Source organism: Xenia sp. Carnegie-2017, unplaced genomic scaffold (assembly GCF_021976095.1).
Source record: "Xenia sp. Carnegie-2017 unplaced genomic scaffold, XeniaSp_v1 HiC_scaffold_4, whole genome shotgun sequence".
In the NCBI taxonomy this organism is placed as follows: domain Eukaryota; kingdom Metazoa; phylum Cnidaria; class Anthozoa; order Malacalcyonacea; family Xeniidae; genus Xenia; species Xenia sp. Carnegie-2017.
In genome coordinates, this window is record NW_025813504.1 from 6,362,354 (window position 1) to 6,387,581 (window position 25,228).

The 25,228-nt window shown below is 35.7% G+C and overlaps 2 protein-coding genes across 3 annotated transcripts in view; both read left to right on the plus strand.

Moving 5' to 3' along the window:
• On the plus strand, nucleotides 1-13,493 carry LOC124455531 (mucin-1-like). 2 transcript variants are annotated; one of them, XM_047006162.1, is made up of 9 exons: nucleotides 1-208; nucleotides 3,298-3,338; nucleotides 3,829-3,913; nucleotides 4,315-4,925; nucleotides 7,867-7,951; nucleotides 8,824-9,060; nucleotides 10,664-10,717; nucleotides 12,092-12,129; nucleotides 13,435-13,493. In XM_047006162.1, the coding sequence occupies exons 1-8, from the start codon at nucleotides 129-131 to the stop codon at nucleotides 12,102-12,104; spliced, it is 1,206 nt and encodes a 401-aa protein (XP_046862118.1). In that variant the 5' UTR covers nucleotides 1-128; the 3' UTR covers nucleotides 12,105-12,129; nucleotides 13,435-13,493. The 2 variants fall into 2 exon arrangements, with proteins under 2 accessions (XP_046862118.1, XP_046862120.1); XM_047006164.1 differs by having other exon boundaries at nucleotides 7,870-7,951.
• The window catches only part of LOC124455467 (histone-lysine N-methyltransferase SETDB1-like), a 24,767-nt gene continuing 12,809 nt past the window's right edge, over nucleotides 13,271-25,228 (plus strand). Inside the window, exons 1-15 of the mRNA XM_047006100.1 lie at nucleotides 13,271-13,315; nucleotides 13,435-13,549; nucleotides 14,625-14,771; nucleotides 14,918-14,991; nucleotides 15,065-15,123; nucleotides 15,334-15,376; nucleotides 16,357-16,434; nucleotides 17,111-17,252; nucleotides 18,135-18,190; nucleotides 18,431-18,608; nucleotides 19,508-19,597; nucleotides 19,939-21,246; nucleotides 22,778-23,073; nucleotides 23,997-24,047; nucleotides 24,919-25,050. Of these exons, the coding sequence (XP_046862056.1) occupies nucleotides 13,271-13,315; nucleotides 13,435-13,549; nucleotides 14,625-14,771; nucleotides 14,918-14,991; nucleotides 15,065-15,123; nucleotides 15,334-15,376; nucleotides 16,357-16,434; nucleotides 17,111-17,252; nucleotides 18,135-18,190; nucleotides 18,431-18,608; nucleotides 19,508-19,597; nucleotides 19,939-21,246; nucleotides 22,778-23,073; nucleotides 23,997-24,047; nucleotides 24,919-25,050 (2,814 nt within the window). The remainder of the gene's footprint in view (nucleotides 13,316-13,434; nucleotides 13,550-14,624; nucleotides 14,772-14,917; nucleotides 14,992-15,064; nucleotides 15,124-15,333; nucleotides 15,377-16,356; nucleotides 16,435-17,110; nucleotides 17,253-18,134; nucleotides 18,191-18,430; nucleotides 18,609-19,507; nucleotides 19,598-19,938; nucleotides 21,247-22,777; nucleotides 23,074-23,996; nucleotides 24,048-24,918; nucleotides 25,051-25,228) is intronic.

Sequence of the window (25,228 nt, forward strand, 5' to 3'; positions counted from 1 at the left end):
CAATTGCAAATTGTTTACAAATGTTCGAATCCCGAGAAGTTAGCAAGCTTTGCTTGAAAACTTGTGTTTTTAAAATGCCCTGCAAAATTCTTATGTGATCGATAAATATCATTCATTCATATCCAGCCATGGACATCGCGCAACTACAAAATTTAATCGATGCAGAGTTCGAAAAAGCACAAAGCACTGGAAAGCGTGGCCTAAGTTTGTAAGTTTGCTCTCGAGTCTTAGTCTGAAAGTATGTCATTTTTCAATGAGATCTTTGATGTGCCCCATGAAATTATTGTCATGGTAGTGAGGAAGACAAATTTTTGAAGTGTCTCGATGCACGCTAAGCGATCGATTATATCAATTCATCAGAAACCATCAAAGTGTGTCACATCAATACATGTCGATGGCGGTTGACCAAAGTTCATATGTTATACATAAATATTTGTTTATATATAAATTAAAGTAATTATATAATACACTACAATATACTTATAATGTATTACTAAGTACTAATTTTATTTGAAATTTTTCATTGAGAGGGTGCAAAAAATTTTATAGGGTTGTGAAGAAGTAATGAAAGACAAAGTTAAGGTCTTTTTAGAAGCCCTTGTGTAGGGCAGTAAGCAAAGGTCGTGTGAATAGTTGAAACATGGCCCAGAAAATCTCAGTTGCATTACTGATTATATGTGTGTATGGGGGGGAGAGGAGGTGTTGAAAAGTTCTCAGAGGGATAAACAAATTATTTAGTGTGGTGAAATCTGATATTTGGGAGATGGCACCCTCCTACCCCCCCAGAAAATCTGCTCATGTGCTTGATGTCAAGGCTGGATAAAAAACATAAATTGATACAATATAAATTATTTGTTTGAGTTGATGATGTTTTTTTTGAACTGCAAGTAGAAATGTGGTAAATCCTAATAAAGTAATGTTTTGAATGTAGGCAGTAGCATATTCATAAGTCGCAATGTAGACTTTCTTACATCCATAAAAATACCATACATGATGGAGCTATGTATGTACAGCAATTTACTAACAAAAAAGCACCGTAAGAAAATATGTGGGCTTTTAGCTAACATATACCTTTTTAGCATTCTAATTAACCTGGCAATTAAAAGTTTCATAATGTGGATTTTGTTAATGGAATTGTATAACACTTAACTATGTTCTGGGGGTCCTGTCATTTCAAGCCTGAGGCGGCCATTCAATCAATCATGAAAATTTGGAAAATTGAGACATCAGAGTTGCTAAAATGCATTTCTCATATTTTAGATAAAGATCTTACAATAATTGGCAGCATAATCATTTAAAGATTCACATTGTCATAAACAAAATGCATTTCAGAGCAATTTCAGATTTCAGAGCTATTAGTATTTCAATAACAGAATATATAGTTCAGTGTATTAAAAAAGAGAAGTGCTTCCTTTTTCCATTAGTTGTGACTCCAGTCCAAAGTACTTTCAAATACATGGGTCCTTTTTTGCTTTGTTGAATGATTATTTTTTATTGCCAGTTGGTTTGCTTTTAACTTCTATGATCGTTTATTGTCACTCTTTTCTACATGTGTGTTATAAGTAACCTGTTTTGATTTTTTAGTAGGGGCTCTGTGCATGGGATCATAACACATATCTACAAGCTTGATGTTTATATTAATAGAATTGTAGTTTATATAACAATAAAGCTAAGACATATGAACAGTGGCATAGCCAGTCTGCAAATTCAGTTGTGATATGTATATTTCATTATTCATTTCTTTATAAATCTATTGTTTTTGCAGTGAGTGAATGCAGAAAAGTTTACATAGCACAACCAAACTTTCATGCTGGCTACGCCGTTGCATATGAAAGTTTCAGTACCACAATGATAGGCATTGCATTCATTAGGGAAGGGACGAAGGGGCTCCATGATGTGGGGCCTTGAAGGATGTATTTTATCAAATAAAGGCAAAAAAACTTAAGGGAAATGTCCAATTCAAATTATTTGGAAAATAAGGTCTGCAGTCTACATGAGCCCACCTCTCAAAACATTACTAGGGGCACCATTTTCTTCTGCTACTTTCCACGTTCTTCGTTTTAGTGAAGGTTATGTTCTTTGTGGTATTGTTTATTGTGTGTAGGATTTGTTCAGTTTTCTCTTTCTTGACTATGGCAAAGATGTCTTCGACATATCTTTTCCATAGTCTGATGTTTGTGTTGTTTGTGATTGATTGTGTTTCGAAGTGTTGCATGACGGCTTCTGTAAGGAAGGTGGATAGTGGTGACCCCATTGGTGTGCCTGAAATTTGTCTGTAGTACGAGTTTTGGACGGCGATTTCAGTAGAGAGGCAAAGGTTGAGTAAGTCTAGGATGTCATTTTTGTCTAGTTGTGTTGTAGCTTGCCAAGTTTTGTCGTTTGTGAATAGTTCGTTTGTAATTTGTTTGGCTATATCTAGTGGTATAGATGTGAAGAGAGATGTCACGTCGTAGGATAATATGATTTCGTCTGGTCGTAGTTTAATGTTTTCAATATTGGCGAGGAAGGTGGTGGCATTTCTGATGGTGTGAGGTGAATTTTTGACTAATGGATAGAGAATGTTACAAAGATGTTTTGAAAGTTCATACGTAGGTGATCCTGGAAGCGATACGATAGGTCGAAGCGGTTTGTTTACTTTGTGGATTTTTGGTAGTCCGTAGAATATATATATATGTATTGAAAGTTTATGTTTGATGATTCTCCGTACAAAACAGTGCTTGATGCCCGAGAGCAGAGCGTAAATATATGTAGTGATGTTGAAAAAATCACGAACACTACAGATTCATCCCGACAAGCCTGTTTCGTGAGCAATCACGAAATATGGAACTTGTTCATTCCTGTGTTGCACGGGAAAACAACAAGTAGAATGAAGAAATTTATACAGAAAGATTTATTTAAAGGTTTCATAGTACCTTTTATTTTGCTGACCATAGCCAGATAAAATATATGCATACTTATGGCTGTTTTTTGTTTTTAAATTTTTAAAAATAGAAAATTTCTCATAAGAAACTGTATAATAAATATTGGTATAAAAAATTATGCTTCATGTGTGAATGTTTTTAGCTGACACAGAATGATTTCAATATACATGAAGGGTGTCCAAACCACTGATCTATGTAAATAGACATAGTAGAATGAATATATTTGCTTAATCATAGAGTTGTGCGTATTTGGAAAATTTTTACCTGTTAAAGTCTTTTCTACCAGTTATATTTTACTTAAATATCTTCATTTTATTCTCTCTATTTTATTTTAGTTTTCTGTTTTTATTCTCACAATAACTTTTTTTGATTTTAGTTTGACAAATGCTTTGGAGCAGAGAGTGGAAAGTATTGCAGGTAACAAGTTTGATATAAATTGCAGAATCTCCATTTCTTTAAACATAAGAAAGTAGGTACTGCCAACTTTGCTATCCTGCAAGCTTTGGTTCTGCTATGTAAAGATCAGAACATTATCGTTATTCAATTCTTTAGATGCGCTATTATTTTCACAGTGAGTTAACTCAAAAAAATTTGCTTCGAATGGCCACATTTGCAGGCTGTCTAGTTTATAGTATTATTATAACCACTTGATAAGTGTAAGAGTATATTTGGTTTTTCCATGTACATACGTATATTTTGTTAAAAACGATGACCTATGTATTGATTACATTTTGATTACATTTACATTTACAAATACTTGATTACATTTTGGGATCTTGTCTGAACATATGTTTACATAGAACTTTAGCTTGATTTGAATATTAATGAAGGGCATTCTCAACTACAAAAAATTGCCTCTACTGATTGCTTTTTAGTTGTTTTGTATCATTCTATTTTCTTTTTCCAGCAAAGCAGTTTGAATTGAAAAATGTCTTCCAGTCGCTTGATGTTCAAATTAGAAGGGTTGAGGAAATTCATCTTTCTCGCCAGAGGTTTGTAGATTGACATTTATGATTCAGCTTGTGTTTGGAAAAGGAGTTTTGAACAACTGTGAAAAAGTCGTGGTTTTTTATTTTAACACCGATCCATGCCATTCCAAAAAGAGGGTGTAAGATGTTGCATAGCTAAAAAACACTATTCTTCGCTGAATAACCCCTACAGTTTGCCCTTCTCTCCTGGACTGTCTATGCGCATGTGTAGTAAATGCTCATCGAGGTCTATGATTTTTTTATTTTTTATGCTATTCATTCTCGTGTCATTTCAATATTCAAATAGTAATAAATTGTAACGTCAATATTTGAAAAAATTTGTAACGCCATAAAGTTTTTGATCAATTTCGGCGAATTATCTATTTCTGATGTACATACAACCAAAAACGTCGCATTTGTTATAGGAAAAACAGACTTTCGTCGTCAGAAGTGGGGAGTTATAAACATCTACCAATCGTTATTGAGGACGATGAAGAAGTTCCCGTTGATGTCCCAGCATTCGTTGCTTCTACACCGTCATCTCCAGTAACTACTCAATTATCAATCGTTTCTTCACAAACATCGTCAGTTGTTTCTTCTCGAACATCGCCCGTGGTCTCTCGAACATCGCCCGTTGTCTCTCGAACATCACCTGTTGTCTCTCGAACATCAGCCGTTGTCTCTCGAACATCACCCGTTGTCTCTCGAACATTGCCCGTTGTCTCTCGAACATCACCCGTTATCTCTCGAACATCGCCTGTTGTCTCTCGAACATTACCCGTAAGTTCTCGCGCATCCCCAGTAGGTACACGGGCTTCTACCGTTTGGACTCAAACATCAACCGTAGATACACGAACATCTCCTGTTATTACTGCAATTTCCTCTGTTGGCTCAAACAAGGTCAGCGATGTACTAGTTTCCCTTCCTGAAGCTGTTAAAACAACGGATAGTACACATCAAGATATAACAGACGATTATATAAGACGGCGATCGTTGATACTCGAACATCCTACTATACCACCCGAGGGAAGTGAAGGTGCGAATTGAAAAGCTATAGTTCATTGAATCACAATTTAGGGGCGGATCAATGCTCATTTTACAGGAGGGGGCAGCTTTTTTAAGGGGGGGCATTGTTATCTAAAGTTGCAAGCGCCTCGGGCTATTGTGGATTTTTAGGCTTACAGAATGAACTTTACGTAAGAAAAATTTATGATTATCTTTTTAAAAACATTTTCATGTGCTTTTTCTCAATCAATGTGCAAAGGTAGCTACGTCATATAAAAACTGACCGGTCAAAACCATTGAGCTCTATAATAACTGGAGCGGCTATCTCTAACACGGCTTTAATTAACGGCTGACGCCAAAAAATGGAGGAATTGACCTATTTCCGCTGAGATTTACCGAAATTGGCCGCTCAACAGAAAATTTCACAGTTTCTCTCTCCCTTAAGAAAGAGTGAGGAAAACGTATATGTGTTTTTCGCATATTTGGCAAGCGATTTTATGATGAAAATAACTGTAAAAACAAAATTTCATAAAAGCGAGTCTACTGTGGTTGCATTGGCTTCTACGACGGACGCCTTTTTAACTATTGACGAACGAGCTATTCGTTGGCCACACATGAATGCAGATGTGCGCGTCGTAACTGTCGTTTAATGATTTGCTCGATCACAGTTTGTAGTCTTCACGAAACAAATTATATCATATTTTATCTCTACGGATCACGAGAGAAATGTTAGGTCATTCATCCTCACTACTTTTTTGCTTTCTTTCATGTGATGGCCTTTTTTGCAACAATTGTAAGATTTGTTTTTGTACATGCATCTCGCCTTAATAAGTGAATAATGAAGAAAATATATACAAATCACAAGAACCTTTGAGATTTTTATGGTCTTCTGAACTAGAACTGAATCAAATACTTGTAAAGATGTAGCATATTTGATTTTGTTGTAGTGATTGTTAAATAGGCAGAAATGCAAAGAATTATTATAACACTTAAATTGCAATAGTGTTTATAACACTTGCATACATGAAACACAATTGTGTTTTTAATACTTCTCTACTTTTTCTCTTTTTTTGTGTTTCCCATTAGCCATGTGAGTTCAGAATCTGATTGACTAATACAGCTTTCACTTCAATAACAAATTTCATACCCATATTTAATACCAGTTGCTATGGGATTTTTCCCTCTAAGTATGCTACATCTGGTGTTGTTTATACAAGAATGATGAAGTGCATGTACACATGTAAAAATAAGGCAATAAAACCAAATGAAATAAACACATTTTGTGTTCTTTAATGCTAGAAGCTTAACAGCTTTACAGAAATTATAAAGTTATTAAACTGTATTACCTGCATTTCATTCATATTATGAAATGAATTAAGATGCAAAAAATTAAAGAAAAACTTGGAAAAGCCAAAACATTTCCTTGGCTTAATTACGCAGGAAATAAAGCAAATGGCAAATGTCCATTTTGTACTTTATTATGTAAATAACCTCAAAATATTTTTTCAGCTAAAACTGAAATTAAGAAGAAATATATAACACTGAGGTTTTCATCACTGAATCTTTAATGCTTCAATATGGCATGCATTACATATAAGTAACATAGAAAACACTCTACTAAAATATTTTAATAAAGATATGAAATGATTTTACCCAAAACACGCTGGATTGTACAGTTGCAGTAAGTCATCCAATCTCAGTATCAAATATTGACATAAGCACAAACTTTATGACCATTTTACATGATAATTCATCAAATATCAAGACCCACACAACCTTGTCATCTTTATTTGGTACTTAACCTTCACTTTTAAAGCATTAAAGGCATTTTTATAAATCCATTGTCTTCATCCATGGAATTAGTCCAAGTTCAAATAACTGTTGGACAGGGAAGTCTGTAAATCATTTACCTTTGTTTGTATTCTGCTTTATAATTTTTCAGTTAGACTCTGTCTGGTCAATAGCATCTTCCAGTTGTCTTCATAGTGCTCTATGAAATAGTGTTGGTACTGGTACTGCATCACATTCCAGAAACATTTTGCTCATACTCGTCTCATCGCGTTGTCATCAAATTGATCAGAACAAACTCTGCTCTACTTCATGGGTACTCATCGTTTCTTTATAGTATGTGCCCACTGAGTAAAAAGAGCAGAATCTTTTCGCGTCAGGGGAACTATTATCAAACATATTTACGGTTTCACACATTAACAAATAGGTGGAAAAGTATGTTGATATTTAAAAACAAAAACAGGAAAACATCAGTCGGATTTTATGACTTTTCAAGTTCAATTGCTTTTCAGTTTTTGATGAACAAACGAAATAAATATCTCACCGGTTAAAGCAACATTTTCCTTTTTGTGGATACTACGAAATCCAATAATTGAACGATTGAAGTGTTGGTGTTATAAAAGAAATGCCAAAAAAGATATCGTGTTTTTTTTAGAAAAATGCTATATAATTAACTATAGACATCAAGGGGAGATCGCGAATATTAATATTTCTGCAAAGCGATCATTTTAGCGGCAATAGGTCAATTAGCCTCCATGTTTTTGGCGTCAGGTCCCAGTCCTCTTAGCCGCTCCAATTATTATAGAACTCAATGGTCAAAACGACCATATTTTGTGGTTGCAATCAACGCCATTTGATTATAACGGGCATATGCAAAATTGGTCATTAAACGTCCAATTTACAATGGTTGAAATCAATTCAGTTTGACATATGAAACGACCAATTTATAATGATTGAAACCAATCCAATTTGGTCATAAAAACTGCTTGCAAATATTGTCAATAAGAAATGAACAATGAAAGGTTTTTCTAAAAATTCGGTTCGCAACTTTGCATGTCTTTACCGCTTCAATTAATAGCCGCGGCGTGAAATTTTGAATGATATTTTTGCCATTTTTATGTTCCTTAATGCATGCTAAAACCACCATGATAATTTGAAATTTGCTTTGTTTTTTTTTATGTAAGAAGAAATTACCTTGCCAATTGACGACGTGCGAGAAGTCCCAGAAATTCCTGAGAAATCTAGCCAAGAGGAAACTTGTTCAACGAAGTACGTGCGTTCATAAAATATCTTGTATGACTTACAAATCCAATTCAAAAGTCAATGCAAGAGAAAGCTCTGCGATAAACAATGCCAAAATATGTTCGCTTAAGCTTGTGATCGTTAAAGCGTTTCTTTTCTGAACTTCAAACTTCAAACTTGCAAATCACATCAGGATATTGGCGAACATTTTGTTGAATTTTTCCAAGATTTCATTGCAACTGGATGTTTATTGCTTTCAGTTTTTCTACACTTCTTAAGAAATAAAAGATGTGTACCGTCTTTGCAAAAGCTAATTCAAATCGAGGAGACTTTAGGAAGAATTTCGAGCTGTTCATGGCAAGCCCAAGATCAAAGCTCGAGGTTTGCATCAGCTCGAAAGTTCTCACAAATGTCTCCGAAGTTTTCATAAATCTGTTTTTATACAAAAAACATCTTTTATTTCTTTTATAAAATAATAATGCGAAACCGACCAATGTACGACAAACGTTTTCCCTCTAAAACGTATTCATGATTGATTTTCAAATTCTCTTTAATTGATTGATTGTTTTCATTGCTTGAGCTCAGATCGGTTTGCACAGGCTAATGCAAACACAGCTGTAGACCAATCAGTGTTTTATTGTTTTTATTTTATAATTCTTAATTGATTTAATTGAACAGTATCAAGCATATGTAACTTTCTCGGGTTACAACGTTTGGATCGGCATGCAAAGCAACAAGGGCGCGCAACTTCCATTTTTGAATCATCAACTTCGTTCTGAATTCACCTTTTTGTTTCGCGATTGTTAAAAATGGGTATTATTTGAGAAAAACACACAGTGAGTCAAAATCGTTAGGCTACGCGCTATTGCTGTTGTTTAGTTTAGAATTTTTTGCGGTAGAACTGTGGCTGATCTTGAAGTCTTTGATAAACGTCACTGCCCTACGAAGACCGTTTCGTCCTCAACAACATTGGATGTCGTTGAATCAAACCAAGTCGAGGATTTGAACTTGCTTACTGCATCCATTGAGAAAGACAAGGAATCACAACAACCCGCTCCTCTTGCGAACGTAACTTCAAAATATATGTCACAAAGTGAAGCGCCTCAAAGCTCCAAAGGGATGATTTCATGGTTGAAGTAAGTGGTGTTTAAGGAAATTATGTTTAAGAGAATTTCCGATGAGGAAATGCCAATGCTCCATGTCAACATTGTTACATTTTCATATAATCGACGTCGTTTTGATCAAACAAAAAGCAATCCGACATTCCTTAAATACAAAAAAATTTTTTAAAGAAAATAGTAATACATTTGTACATTCAGCTATTTCATTATACTGTTCAATAACATCAATCAACACTAAAAGCAATTCACAATACTGTGATTTCTGCATGTAGATTTGCTACGTGTCCATTATAACACAATCACATCGCAAATCTTCGCCATCTTGTAAAAATTTTTTGCCACGCTAAGGGCTGTTTACATGATCTCGGCTAACCGGGATTCAGCGAGGCGTAAAATCATTTCGACGCATTGAAAAGAGGCAAAACTTCAAGCGAAAAAATTACTACTGTTTGTTAAGCGCCGCAAGCAATTCCTGTTGTTATTCTCAAATTAGGCCAAATTTGTTGTTTGATTTTGAATGTTATTGGTATAGTTATTAATTCAGAATATTGTGAAAGTGCTGAAGAACATTTATCTGATGATAAGTATTAAATCTTTTCCATTTGCCAAAATCATTTAACGCTTGGCTGAATCCCGGTTACCCGGGATCATTCAAACAGCCCCTAATAATTGTAAGTTTTAGCAAAATGACGTCACAACAAGGCAAGCTTTTCGTGCGTAATACAGATTTATACGAACGAAGTTTTAGAAATAGCCATGTACTGTCCTACTGTAGCAGCTGTAAATGAAATACCGTTGAGAAATTGGACTCTTTTCTTTTCCTAAATGGAACTTGTTGCTAGAACCGGGCCCTATGCGTACAAAAACAAATTTCTTGGTATGAGTTGCCTACACTAAAGTTTATAAACATACTGTATATACTCACTCATGGCTTCCTTTGACCCAAATTGTTGAGTGTACATTCATCTTGTTCGTCATCAAAAGTGCCATCTTAACACTAATACACTGTTGTGACGTCACACGTTATCTTGAAATCGGATTTAAGATGGCGGCAACTTTTCAAATTTCTCTATTGTCGAAGTTGTTGAAGAAGAGTTTAACCGAGAATTACGATTTTAGCTTTTTAACATCCATGCTTCTCTAATCAAAATGTTTGTTGGTGTTGAAAAAAAATAGGTTGCCATTAACCTTTAGTTTATTGTAGAAAAAATATTTTTCCACTTACTGGTCAGGTAAACATGCTCGAGTTGAGGGAGTGTGCGACGATAGAGGGAAAGGAGTAGCTAGAGGTGAGGTGAGGGAGCGACGTTAGAGGGAAAGGAGTAGCTAGAGGTGAGGTGAGGGAGCGACGTTAGAGGGAAAGGAGTAGCTAGAGGTGAGGGAGCGACGTTAGAGGGAAAGGAGTAGCTTGAGGTGAGGGAGGGAGAGTAGAGGAAAGAGGAGAGAGGTGAGGGAGGAGCGACGGTAGAGGGAAAGGAGTAGCTAGAGGTGAGGGGAGGGAGCGACGGTAGAGGGAAGTGATTAGAGGTGAGGGAGGGAGATTAGAGGGAAGTGGATATTAAAGAATTTGTTTATACGATTTGCAGAAAAGAATGTGTTATGATTACAAAGATTTTAGTCGCGACCACAGGATTAAAACGGCTGTCGTGTTCTCGGAAAAGGAGGTTTCCAGGTACGAGGAAAATCAGTCTGTGTCGATAAATTATATTGGTTGATATCAGTCTATAATTGTTATCTGTATCACAAAATACTGACAACACAGAAGGGTCACTGAAGTGTGCACCGCGTCCTCATGGCCGCCATTATTCCATCAAGACGGATTTTTCACTTGTTTTCAACGACTGCAATAATATGACGTCATTTCTTCGTAATGCGATCGAAAATTATATAATATAAGAAATGACGTCGGGTCATTTTAGGCGTCGGGAACAAATGAAAAACGCTAAGTATCTCAGGCCGAAATAATTGCAGCCAATATGCGTGGCACAACATGCGTGAGGACAAAAACATCATAGGTTCCGACTTGAGTGACCCTTATGTATATTCCATATTTTGTTTCTGTATATTGTACTATGTCCTGTGTATATATAGTACACTCACTACACTGTATTTATAGTGTGATTATTTATAGCCTGTTGTTTTATAGTAGGCAGTCTCTGTTCTGTATATAGTACTCTGCCTCGTTTATAGTGCACTGATTTGTTGATAGTACCCTGTCCTATCCTTAGTCTGTCTCGTGAATAGTACACTGACCTTTGCTCAGTATATATGGTACCCTCATATCCCTGTCCTGTATCTGTCCTGTACACCCTTCGCTCATCATTATAGCACATTCGACATTCAATTACACGTCTTGACTTAACGATCGCGATGTAGAATTTCATTAAATGAAAAACTACAAAAACGAAAGAACAATCAAGAGCACAACTCGACAATCAATACATCGCTATCGATAAGTCAAAGCGTGTAATTGAATTTGCAATGTGCTCTAATGACTACAAAAGGGTATATGCTAAATGCAAACCATAGCCGTCACTGCTATTATTGCTAAACTGTGTAGACATTTAAATAATTACACTTATGAAAATATCTTAATTCCAATTTGCGCGACAAAAACTAACCGATTTCGACTGAGGTTAAAACTAACACAGGTTAGTTTTTTTGCATGTAAATGCTATATACTAATCCATGTTTAACATGTGGTTATTTAACCAACCTCTTAAATCGGGTTTAGTTAAACCCAGATTAAACTTTGGATAGTAGTGTTTACGCGCCAAAAAATTAACCTGGTTTAATTTCAATCTTGATCGAACCCAGATAAATTCATGCTGGGGCGAAACTAGAACGTTAAGTGGGGGGATAAAGATTCATATGTTCAGCTCTGCTTGACTGATTCGGTTAGCGATTATAATTTCAAAAGAAATCAGCAGGGCAGAGCTGAATACATCAATATTCACACCCCTTCCCGCACTTAACGTTCTAGTGTCGCCCATGTTGTGTGAATTAGGCTTTACCTGAACATTCATCACCATGTTTTCCTCTTTAGGAGAGATCATTAAAACAATCACGGACAAAAACGGTCAGGTAAGGTGTGAAATATAAACTCTTATAACCGCCCTGCTCAATGCCATGTTCTACTTAAAGGAGGGTTTCTTTTTTGCCATCCATATCATTGATCTCTGTATGTATACTGGATGGAGCATAAATTTCGTCCGCTTCTATTGCTAAGATTGTGATATTGGAGCTGCACTCCCCCCGAAAAATAAATTGTTGATACATCCACTTACAAAGTAAATGGTTTGAACCCGGGAGTATCGTTACATGTTTGCAAATGTAGATCGTCCAGGTTGGTATAGTCCTGAGAAGGACTGTTTTTGTTGTTGTTGACTGACGTTTCGACAACCTTAGCGGTAGTCATCTTTAGAGTCAAATGAGGAGTAAACGTCAGGTTAGCCGTATTTGCTATCTGGTTCGTATATAAGATATGAGATATAAGATATAAGAACCAGATATATATGAACCAGATAACAAATACGGCTAACTTGACGTTTACTCCTCATTTGACTCTAAAGATGACTACCGTTAAGGTTGTCGAAACGTCAGTCAACAACAACAAAAATAGTCCTTCTCAGGACTATACCAACCTGGACGATCTACATTTACAAACATATCCACTTATTGTGGGAAAATTTTTTTGTTTTTCAGATGTAAATTTTGCAGCCGAATAGACTGAGCCCCCTAGTGTTGAGCTACCCCCGTACGCTTATGCCGATGACGATGCGTTTCTATTGTTGGTCGTATTAAGCCTATTTCATAATTTTCTCGCGCAAACCACGCAACCCGAATTTAACGCGTTTTTCTATAAAGTTATAGAAAGGCTATTTTATAAGTTTGAAAATTGGTAATCTTTTATGTAAAGGTTATTTTATAAATATATATATATATTGCCCACAACCCTCTTTTTATCTTTTTGTAAATGATAATCGTCCAGGTTAATAAAGTCCTGAGAAGGACTGTGACTCTGAAGATGACTACCACTAAGGTTGTCGAAACGTCAGTCAACAACAACAAAAACAGTCCTTCTCAGGACTTTATTAACCTGGACGATCATCATTTACAAACATATAACGATACTCCCGGGTTCAAACCATTTACCTCTTTTTATCGATGAAAATGCGGAACTGTTTCCTGTTTTACTTTTTAAATCTGTGAAGAGACTACTGTTATGCGCTTTTTAGCTAGCTGCTACATACGCCGAGAGTTTTTGTACGTATGTGAGGGTTGATTTCGATAAAAAAATACGTATCTCTTAACTTTCATCAAAAAAATGTGTTCGAATGAAAACATAATCGTCAGTCATTGCTTTTATTTCTTGACCACTTCTTGTAGGTGAAGTACAGTGTTAAATACGATAAAGGTCCAAAGGGATTGCTGTCTCTTAACCACGTGTGCCCTGAAGAGCCAGCCACCACATTGGATCTCTCTGTTGGTAGTAGAGTAGTTGGTGAGTAAAGGTTCCTCAGTCGTGTGTAACACACAGACATTTAAATAAATGGGTTTTTTACACACTTTATTCAAATCAGAAATATTTTCATTGCAAATGAAATTATTTGTCGTGTAAACAAAACAGTTATATATTCTATCCTTGTCATATAGTGGCAATACTGGTTTTTTCATTTCAAATTTAAAAAAAAATTGCTCTGAAATTGGAGCATTTCTTTTGGGCAAAATTTATTAAAAAACATCTTAATTCGATCATTCACGTGAACTACTTCAGCGGCAGCCATCATTGCCCATGACAAAAAATGTGTTGAACTCGAAAAAGTGATTGCAAATCCCGCCATTACGACAGAAAAGGATCGTTTATTTTCCACAGAAATATGTTGACGTGGGGAAGGGTAAAAATGATGTTTGGAATGTTGAATTCTCCTCTACTGTCATGATCCTACTTAATATCTTAAGTATGTATGTAAATTAAGCGTTCCTTGCTCTATACTGAGATTGATTCATGTTTTTCAAGTCCTTAAGTAGTATGTCTGTATATAATTATTCTTCGCACCAAGAATATTTATTGACTAAGTTTTATCAGTGTTTAAATAATTCTGTTGAACTACAAACGAAAATAATTCAGTAAAGAAACGAAGCGACCTCACGCCATTTTTTCGAAACAAATTAATTTTACTAAGTTTCCCGCCCTTTTGCAGTAAATTATTGCACATGGGTAACTAAAACTACGATATTTTTGTCATGTTCACCGAAAAATTCGTGATTTATTTTGTCTGCCCGTGAATACAAATATATATTTGTCACCTTTTGACCAATGAGAATGTGTGATTATGGTGCAAAGACTAACGATATGTTTTCTTCGTGTCTTTTGATGGCTGCAAGAACTTAATTTATAATGCCAAGCGTATTTCGGCAAAACTCGACAATTGCCGCGTTACCAAACAAGTGTTATCATTTTTGTATAATATGCACAACTTTCTCGTTAATTTTGAACTTTGTGAACTCTACAAAGTGCAGTTTGAAACGTTGGTTTTTCAGCGGTTCTTTCGTTAAAATATGTTTAAATATTACAGCTCTTTACGGAGTCCTGGACTTGTGGTATGCAGGCATTGTTGCTGAAGTTGCGTGTGCTGCAAACAAGCAGCGAGTCCTTGTTTTCTTTGACGATGGTTTTGCTCAGTATTTGCCGCTGAAGAAAATCCACAAAGTTCATCACAAAGGTTAATTTTTGTCACATTTCTGCTGATATCGTTTATGTTTACTGATGTCTTCATCGCTGTTCGTCTTGGCGTCGTTCGTTAGTATTGTTTTCTCTCGCTCTTGTTCGTCTTCTCTTCCGCATCTTATTCACTTTTCTTCATCCTAGGTCAAAATGTTTGGGATGACGTAACAAAAGACTCGCGTGATTTTATTCAGGAGTACTTGGAAGACTTTCCCTCCGTGAGTGGATTTCCGTGAAATGGCAGGTTTATCTTTGTTTAGGACTTCATTTGTATCGATTCTTTCTTTATAGCGCCCAATGCTACACGTTAAAGTTGGACAATGGATTCGTACTGAATGGAAAGGAGATTGGTAATATATGAGCATGTAATTGGGCATAATAAGCATCAACGGATTTTCCTACACAAGATTTGATGGCGTGGGTGTGGGTGTGGGTGGGTGTGTGAGGTGGTATAGAAGTGGCTGTAAGGCAACGTAAGGAAGTAAGGACTTTAGAGGTGGTCTGGTAGTGCAGCCACTGATGTAAAATTGTTATGAGTTGAAATACTATGTGATTTTTAGGTGGAGAGCGAAAGTGCTAAGTGTTGATGGAAGCCTTGTAAAGGTTTGTTATTTACATTTCAAAGTTCAATTAACTCTTTAAGATTCGGCGTGTTTTTTTTTGTATCGACTTTCAGAATAGTTTCGTGGATGGGACTCATACGTCCCGACTGTCATTAAAAAGTTAGGTTATTTCTCTTGTCTCATTTCATTGTTGCGATCAGTTTGTTTAACCACATATTCTCTCTATTTCCCATCAAGTTCCTTGAAGGGAGACAACACCCTCCTGATTTTGTTTCTGAAACATAGGTAGTCAGCACTGCTCCACCAGCAAAAATAGTTTAGTTACGTAACATTTGGAGAGAGTAATGAGTTACACAAAAAATATTAAAGTAATGATGTGTCTCTCTCAGAAAGAATTTTGACTTGCATTATGTAATTTATGTGTGATTTCTAGCGTATCAGTAAAAAATGATTTTTGATTTGGTCAAATCATTCGACTGTTATGACAGTGTGCAGTTGAAAAAAATGGCCATTTTGATGGACCTTGTCCGTCGTCAAAAGAGAGTGGAACCAAGTACAGTTTTTTGACGTCATGCAAGGGACTTAGAAGTATAGGTTCAATAGAAAATATACCAGCTACCTTGAATGATGTCATAATTTACCTGAACTTTCACTTATTTCCACGACGGGCAATATTCATTCAAAGCCAACTTCAAACCACCATACAGTGGAACGATTTTACCGAATTAAAAATTTTTTACCGATATGCTAGAAATCACACATAAACTCAATATCGCAAATAGAACTACGTGATAACTAGTTTTTCATACTCTTGCTTTAATTACAGCTTTGTATTGGTAAAACAAGTCGTTTTGTATATTAATCAATTTTTGGCGTGGATCATAATCATCATCATCCAACATTACTAGACAATGCCCGAACATTTTTTTTACTGTCAGTGTATTTTCAAACGAGAAGTTTATAAGTCATTTCTATAAGCAATCTGGTGTCCTGAAATTTTTTTCTGTTTATTTCACGTAGATGCTATTTGAAGTTGACAGACGTTCTGAATGGATATATCGTGGCTCGACTAGATTGGATCCTTTATACCAAACATTGGTACGTATAAATGATTTAAATATTAGAACCCAATCCACCAGATGTCAAACTACCGTGTCAGGGTAAAGAAACGACGTCATATTTGTAGAAATTTTTGAAATCCCATCAATCATTCAAAAACCAAGTATGGACTATCATATCCGCAACTATATATATTTATAAACGTGTAAAAAGCCCATTTTAGTCGTACAAATCGTCAGTTTTGGTTTAGGTCAATCATATGAATCGTTTAGCGCCGACATCATTCAACGTTCGAATGTTATCAATGTTTCTTTGGTTTTACAAATTTTTTGAAAGCTTTAAAAGCTTCAGTTTGAATTAGACAATCAGTAAGCACTAGAGTATAGTGTCAACTAAGCTTTTAATAGAACAACTACATTAAAGGATTCGCCAATCTCGACTCAGTCCTTTGAGGGTGTTAGTATTGTTGTTTGTTTGGACCCCAGGGGGTCCAAAAGTTTTTATATTTTTCTTACGACAAAGAAATTTGGTAATCTTCGAAACAATATTTTTATTTAGTGATTGTTCAGTACGAATCTCATAGTTTATGCTTTTTAAAAGGTTTTATAAAAGTTAAAAAAATTGCTATCCAATGGATAATGCTATACAGGTTTCATGCAACCGGCCCCAGTGCTTTTTTATTACGTAACTATAGTTGTTAGAACCGTTGATATAGGTAAATGGAGAACAACAGCAGTCAAAAAAAGCGAGAAAATTGACCCGTGGTCGTCCGTCGAAGAAAGGCGTACCTTTCATTGAATATAACATCAGTCCGCCTTGTTACGGAATATCGACATACAGTAAAACAGATCCCAAAGGTACGGATATACGTATTTCTCCTTACTCCAATATACACAAAGTTTGTTTTTTTTTATGTTTGTATCCTCACTGCTATCAGTCGCTATATAAAGGACTGAAAATCTTGAAAAACATCTTAGTCAAAATGAAAAACATCTTGAAAAAAATCTTGAAAAACATCTTAGTCAAAATGAAAAACATCTTGAAAAAATCTTGAAAAACATCTTAGTCAAAATGAAAAACATCTTGAAAAAAATCTTGAAAAACATCCTAGTCAAAATGAAATCATTGAAAGCGTTCCTTGATTTGCCACTTCGAAAACAGCATTGAGTCTAGGATCCAGTGATAGCTCGTGAGGCATTATGGTACTGTTTTGGACTACGCCAGATTGCGTTTCATAGTTTATCATCATCGTTTCATCAATGTCAATTTTAATATCAACAGAAATCATAGCATTGCAGTTCAGGAGAATACTGACTGTTTACGTAGTAGAAAATCGAGTTTTTTTCACCTGTTTGTTTGTAATTATTGTGTTTGCAATATAAATTTGTTTGAAAAAAGATGCATCCCGCGAAACAGTACTTTGAGTTTTCAAAGTGGCTAATCAGTTAATAAGTTTGTATTCACCCACTAAAAAATTTCAACTAGGAATTTTTTGTCATTTTCCAATCAGTAGGTTTCTATTTGTCTATTTGTTTCAAAATTACTATAAGGTGATAGCAATGTACATCCAGACCGTTTTGATTGCATTTATGTGATAGAAAACTGATTTTTGCAATTTTTATTCGTATGAATAGGATTTTTCGGCGGCATTTTTATCATCAAATTTCAAAATACAGCTCTGATTTCTCAGTACTGTTATTATATAATTATACTGTAGTAGTTTTGCTCATTGATTTCAGGTATTCAGCAACGACAGTTGAAAGAACAGAGAGAAATCACCTCAAAACAACAACAGGTTAGTTCTAGTGTCTCAAAGAAATGCAATTCTGATTTTGAAATGTGCACTATGGATCTGTTATGATTATAAAATGTTCCTTTCATAAAGGAATAACCCTTAACAAAATATTTATCTTTAATTTTCCTTTATTCTTTTCGATATTGTCGGCAATGACTCAAGTGTTTTTAATAGTTCGTGACATGAAAAAACATATAACTTTAGCCATTTTCTCTACAAAATGTTCATTTTCTTTCTAAGAATGTAGAGTCACGTAAGGAAGAATTAAAGCTTCGTTTACGTAAAAGCGGCGACAAATCATGGCTTGCAGTCCATGAAAAAGCGTCTTCCATTAAATCGCCCGTCATTGAACCATCAACATCTGATGAAAAACTTCAAAAGGATGTGTCTTCTTTCCCTCCAGAAGTACAGAATAAAGGTAGAATGAGTACTTAACGCCTGACATAATTACAGTACATGCTTACAATACGTTTTAAAGTGCTTATATCACAATTTGTTTTTATTACATTTTTGTGGAGGACAAAAAATTAGTTATTAAGCTCTTTAACAATTTTGGTTTGCGTTTTTCTCATTTGCCAGATATTCGGCTCTAAATAACAAAAGTCAATAATAAAATCGTGCGTAGTAACTAAAGTCTGGAGCGGACAAAGTATGACATACGTAGTGCGAGAGACTTAAATTACAATTTTCACACTATCGATATATATCTAATAGTGTGAAGCGCATAATTTAAGTCTCTTAAGCTACTTCATACTTTGCCCGACTCACACTCAAGTTACTACCCAACATTTCTATTAAAACTGTTTTTTAGAGCCGAATACCTATCGAATGAAAAGAGCAAACCGAAAAGTTTTGAAGAACTTAATAAATTAATTTTTTGTCCTCTTCTCAAATGTAGTAAAATAAGCACTTTACAGAAGGGCACTTGACAGTTGTGTTTGTAGTGTGTAGAGTTATAAACTACATGCTAACTTTTGTCGATAGTTTCAAGGTGTGAGGCTGCATTTTGGACTTGATAGTGGCAACTCACCATCCTACGGCCTTGGTCTGTACAAAAAAATATTGGCTTAATATTTTTCAGTAAAGACCTCACGCTCGGTTGATAAGGGTTATTTAAACGCCTGCCTTGACTGCATAATAAAATTCTTCGAGACTTTTTACGACGTCATTTTCTCGTCCAAAAGTAGCTGTCACGCCGTGATTTGCACGCAATGCATATTGGTTGAAACACATTCTTTACATACAGAAAGTATTTGGGCTCTTTTACTGCGAACTATTTATGGTCGTCATTTTTTTTCCGATCTTAAACTACTTTAGCAATCATGATTGAAGATGAACCAGTCGTCGAAAGTACATATTCATGCATTCAAGCGAGTACTATGAGAAAGAGGACTGGTGCGAGCTTATGTGAGTACTATCGATGTTTGGAGATTCATGTTATGACAAACAAGGAAAAAAAGTAAAAAGCCCGAGTTTTTACTCACACCATAGGTATTTTTTAGTTTCGTTATTAGTTTCGTCAGAGAAATAATATTTATTGATTATTTTTGCATAGCATGTGAGAAAAAATCATGCGTGCTTTCTTCGTCACTTATTGAAACCATCCAGGATTTTGTTTTTGTTGATACGTCTTTAAACATTGAAAACGCTTAGTTGAAAACTTGCTTTAGACTTCTGCGTCGTGCTGAACATGGAAACATCTGTGTTTGCAAATATCAATTTGGGTTTATTCCTGGGTTTTTTTCTAGTAAACAACGAGATATTCAAGTTCGAGTGCAGTGGTCAAATTTCCACAAGCGGCAAAGTTTTTTCAAAGCAGCAAACTCCATACAAACAAACCCCAAATCAACAAACTACACACCAGAAAACTCCAAATGAACAAACTACACACCAGCAAATTCCAAGTCAACAAACTACACACCAGCAAGCTCCAAATGAACAATTTACACACCAGCAAACTCCAAATCAACAAACTGCACACCAGCAAACTCCAAATCAACAAACTACACACCAGCAAGCTCCAAATCAACAAACTACACACCAGCAAACTCCAAATCAACAAACTACACACCAGCAAACTCCAAATCAACAAACTACACATCAGCAAACTCCAAATCAACAAACTACACACCAGCAAACTCCAAATCAACAGACTACACACCAGCAAACTCCAAATCAACAAACTACACGCCAGCAAACTCCAAATCAACAAACTACACACCAGAAAACTCCAAATCAACAAACTACACACCAGCAAACTCCAAATAAACAAACTACACATCAGCAAACTCCAAATCAACAAACTACACACCAGCAAACTCCAAATCAACAAACTTCACAGCAGCAAACTCCAAATCAACAAACTACACACCAGCAAACTCCAAATCAACAAATTACACACCAGCAAACTCCAAATCAACAAACTACACACCAGCAAACTCTAAATCAACCAACTACACACCAGCAAACTCTAAATCAACAAAGTACACACCAGCAAACTCCAAATCAACAAACTGCACACCAGCAAACTCCAAATCAACAAACTGCACACCAGCAAACTCCAAATCAACAAACTGCATACCAGCAAACTCCAAATCAACAAACTACACACCAGCTAACTCCAACTAAACAAGCTGCGAATCAACAAACTCTGATTCTGCCAATTCCAAAGCAACAAACTCTGATTCTGCCAATTCCGAAGCAGCAAACTCCAATTCTACAAACAACAAAACAATATGCAGACAATCAACAAACCCCAATTCAACCAACTCTAAAGCAAAAAACAACAAATGAACAAATTCCAATTAAAACCGTTGTGTGTAAAGCAAGTCCAGTCCCCAATACTCAATGGAAGGCGCCGTGGTTAAAGAATCGCAAAAAAAGAGGCGCTTCCAGTGGTGGAGATGGGCCCAAAACTGGCACTAGTGCTCAGACCACAAAAGTTGGGGATGCTGCCAGCATCTTGAAACAAAAATTGGAGGAAAAATTGATAAATTCACAAAAGAAACTAGCTGATAGTGAAATTGCATCGTTTGAGACCACGGCTTTATCATCAGGTTTGTTTTTTTTTATTTTCAAAAGAAGTTTTTTATTCTTGTGTAACGCTTTCATGATCATGCTTGTGAACGTTTAAATTTTCTTAATGCTTGCGAAGCTTAGCATGCTTTTACTTAGCTATTATCTGGCAAAAGTCACTTCCGGTGAAATTGCGCGCTTTGATTTCTTGGTAACATTCTGAGCTGTCTGTTAGAAAAAATCATCTCCTTCTGATGTTACTCGAAATAGAATTTACACTTAATAGTATTATGGATGTATAATGGATGTTTCGCGATTCATATATTGAGATTCATATATAAATTACGAAGTATAAGGTGAATGATGAAAAAGTTTCACTGGTTTCCAGTAAAGGTTTATATTACTCGCGAGACTAAGCGAATCACGCGGGATTGCCTCAAAGTGGTACAATTAATTAAAATCTTTCTTGCATTACTTCACCCGTAAATGCAACTAATGACATGTATAATTAAACATTATTTACCTACATGTGTAATGAACTGCAGGGGCTGCGGGTAGGTTTAAAAAGTGGTGGGGAAAGAAGGTCGCAGAATCGGATTGTTGTTCCCAGTATAGCAAATTTGTTTTTAACAGTTTTATCAGTAATCATTCAATGTACAAAATTTGTTTGATTTCGTTTGTAAAGTTTATAATTGATTAATCTAACGTCAACTAAAAATGAAAGTGGAACACAAGTGAGACATGAAATACTGTTAAACATCCATACTTATCAAATGTAAATATTTTTATACAAAGCGGATTTTTATACTTTTACACTTTGCAAAGCAAAAGCTATAGAAAGGGGGGGCGGGGGATTACCCCCATGTGAGATTGTGTTGGGTTGAATTTCGTTGTTCTGTTTTGCAACTATTATGATACGCAAACTTTTACCCCCCGTAATTTGGTAAAAACAAACTCATGAGTTGAAATGAGTTAATATATAAATAAATTAAAAAGTGAACCGTTTCTCAAGTTTATCTGTTCTATACATGAGACCACAGGTTGTCGAGTATTCATGTATTTAATTAAATTTTTTAACTGTTCTTCCATACTTAAATTTTTAAGAAGTTTGAACAAATTACCGTAAGGTATCGACAGTAACCGCCTGCGCTGCATCGGACGAATCCCGATCGTTTTCTCTTAAGCCTGTTTTCCACTAGCCACGTATCGTAACGTATCGTAGCATAACGTAATATGGCGCATGCGTGATTGTGCCAATTGACCATGCGCCATGTTACGTTTTGCTACGATACGTTACGATACGTGGCTAGTGGAAAACAGGTTTTGTCCACGCTGTAGGAATGGTATTTTTTCATTGCATTTAAAGACATGCGTTGTTGCGGTAGTGTTAAAAATTTCATGAAGCATTCCGTATTTACTCGAATAAAAGTATAAATGTTGAAGAGCTCTTAAAAGTTCAATGAAAAGGGCGGTTACCTTCATGGGAAGGCTAATATTACGAGTCTACGGTATTGTTAAATTACACATAAATTCAAATACTCGATGAATAATAACGGCGATGTATCTTTTTAGGTCCAGTGTCACATAACTGTTCAATTTTCTGCAGTCGGAGGAACAGTAAATTTTCCATCGATCCCCTTCTTCATAATCCCCTAGCTCTTCCCATATTGTATGATTGGAAACGCGACGAGGTGAGGAGGAGGGGCAAGAGTGACAAAAGGGAAGTGTACTACCGCGCACCGTGCAATCGCAGGCTAAGAAATATGAAGGAAGTTTTGAAGTATCTGCAGTTAACGGAAGTTACCAATTTGAACGTCGATCATTTTACGTTCGATTGGAGAGTACAGACGGACGATAATGTTCCACCGGTTTGTGTATTCCTACATCATATTTTTTCTTTTGGGGTGGTTCAAAATTATTAATCGTTCGCTCATGTTAATTGGTAGGTGCCTTATGTAGTATTGGATAATTTTGTGTGCATTTCCGACGTTCGACGAAAATGTGTTATTTATTGTGCTCCAGGTTTTTTAAGACAAAATTAGAACTGTACATTGTGTTGTTGTTTCTGATTCTGAACTATCGATACATTTTATGATCCCAATTATCTATTTGGTATCGACACCTATAAAACATCGATATTTTTAAAACCATTCCATTGGCTGGTCTGTGGTTAAATATGTTTTTAGAAGAGGTTTTTCTCGTATAGCCCTTTGCTTACTAAGCATGCAGTGATTCAGAACTCTTTATAGCTTTTGCAACTTATTTTCATTACTTTAACTTTTTGATTGTATGATACATTATCAAATGTTGAAAGTTCGTGTTTTGTCGACTGCACAATTTATTTTTTTTTGACTGCACAAATCGATTTATAACAGCCGTCTCGTGAAGAATTGCACTGTAAGAAAAACCTGAATTGAGCTCGCTGATGAAGTGCATGCGCGGATTAAGGGGCTGTTCACATGAGCCTGGGTAGCCGGGATTCAGCGAAGCGTAAAATCATTTTGGCAAATGGAAAAGATTAAATACTTCACAACAGAAAACTTATTTGAGAAATTTCTCTATGCTCTGACTTTTCAAATTCACAAAACCTTTAAAAATGAAAACAAATAATTTAGTCTCATTTGAAAATTACAACTAAAATGACTTATGACGCTTTAGAAAAGGTTGTAAGTTTTGCGCTTAACATTTTTACTCCTTTCAATGACTCAAAATCATTTCACGCCTCGCTGTATCCCTGTTACCCGGGCTCATGTGAACAGCCCCTAATATGTTGTTTCTGTTCAATTGGCAGGTTACTGTTGTCGAGGATGTGTCCAACGGACAGGAAAATCGACCATTACCGGTAAGTTACAAGTTGTATTGTTATATGCTTTGAATTTTTGTCTTCCTGTGGAAATTGTTATGTAAATTACAACGAATTTCATTTGAAAACGATTTCTTTGGTTGTTTTAAGATTTTTTTTCTTTCATGTTAACATATTTTCAACCAAGCCGATTGTCAGTAAATAGTTTAGTACATTGCATGCGAGAGCAGGTTCAACCATCGACCTTCAGTTTCTGGCTTGCACTGATCTGCTCTCGCTTTCTCCCAAAGGTCTCCTCGGTTTGCATAAGAAACATCTTTTATTCTTTAAACTGACAATAACTAAGTTGCACTAATATAAGACTTGCTACAGGAAGTAACAATGTATCTAGCTTAGTCAAAATCGCCATTTTTACATCTAAAACTGCTACCTCTTTCAAAGCGCAAAATCTTCTTGTTCCAGTAAATGCCTGTGAATAAGGAAGTTAAATTGTTGTTCATTTTATTGGAAGTGTCACTTCGAATGAAATTACGCGCTTAGATTGGCTCCGGAACGTTTTTGGCAATTCATTACTTTCCCCTGTTGGACCAGCGATTCATTAATGTAGTTTTATAAATGATTGTAAAAAAAAATTTCGTACAGCAAACAGAACAACACAACAACTTTTGTACAACCCAAAAAGCGAAACAAAAAAACATTTATGAATGAGAGTCGAAGGAAGAACACGCGGAAAATTTATGATCAAGACGACAACACAATTTGAACTCTCCCTGTACAAGAACACCTCGGCTTTGATTCGATATCTTTGAGTAAAGAACCGATGCTTGGTTTAAAAGGGCTTATGTCAACATAGTATGTAACATATAAGTTGGGCGTAGTTTTTTATGATGTTTTTTATGATAACTTTAAGGCTGTGAATGAAGTTGATGGAACTCGTCCTCCGAACATTCAGTATATGAGCAAGAGGCAATTTGCTCCTGAAGTGAAGCTTGCAACTGAACCTGGTTTTATGGTTTGCTGTGACTGCACAGATAATTGCGAGGTAAGTACCATTGAGTTCTATAATAACTGGAGCGGCTAAGTGGACTGGGAACTATTGTAAAAAACATGGAGGCCAAAGGACCTATTTCCGCTGAAATGTTCGCTTTGCAGAAAAAATATTCTCGACTGGCCCCAGGTGTCTATACTCAATTATATAGAATTTTTCAAATCAAACACGA

Coding starts and splice junctions, on each gene's coding strand:
- LOC124455531 (XM_047006162.1), top strand. CDS start 129: ATGGACATCGCGCAACTACAAAATTTAATCGATGCAGAGTTCGAAAAA. Junction 3,914..4,314: donor ATTCATCTTTCTCGCCAGAG/GTTTGTAGATTG, acceptor CATTTGTTATAG/GAAAAACAGACTTTCGTCGT. Junction 7,952..8,823: donor GAGGAAACTTGTTCAACGAA/GTACGTGCGTTC, acceptor TTTTTGCGGTAG/AACTGTGGCTGATCTTGAAG.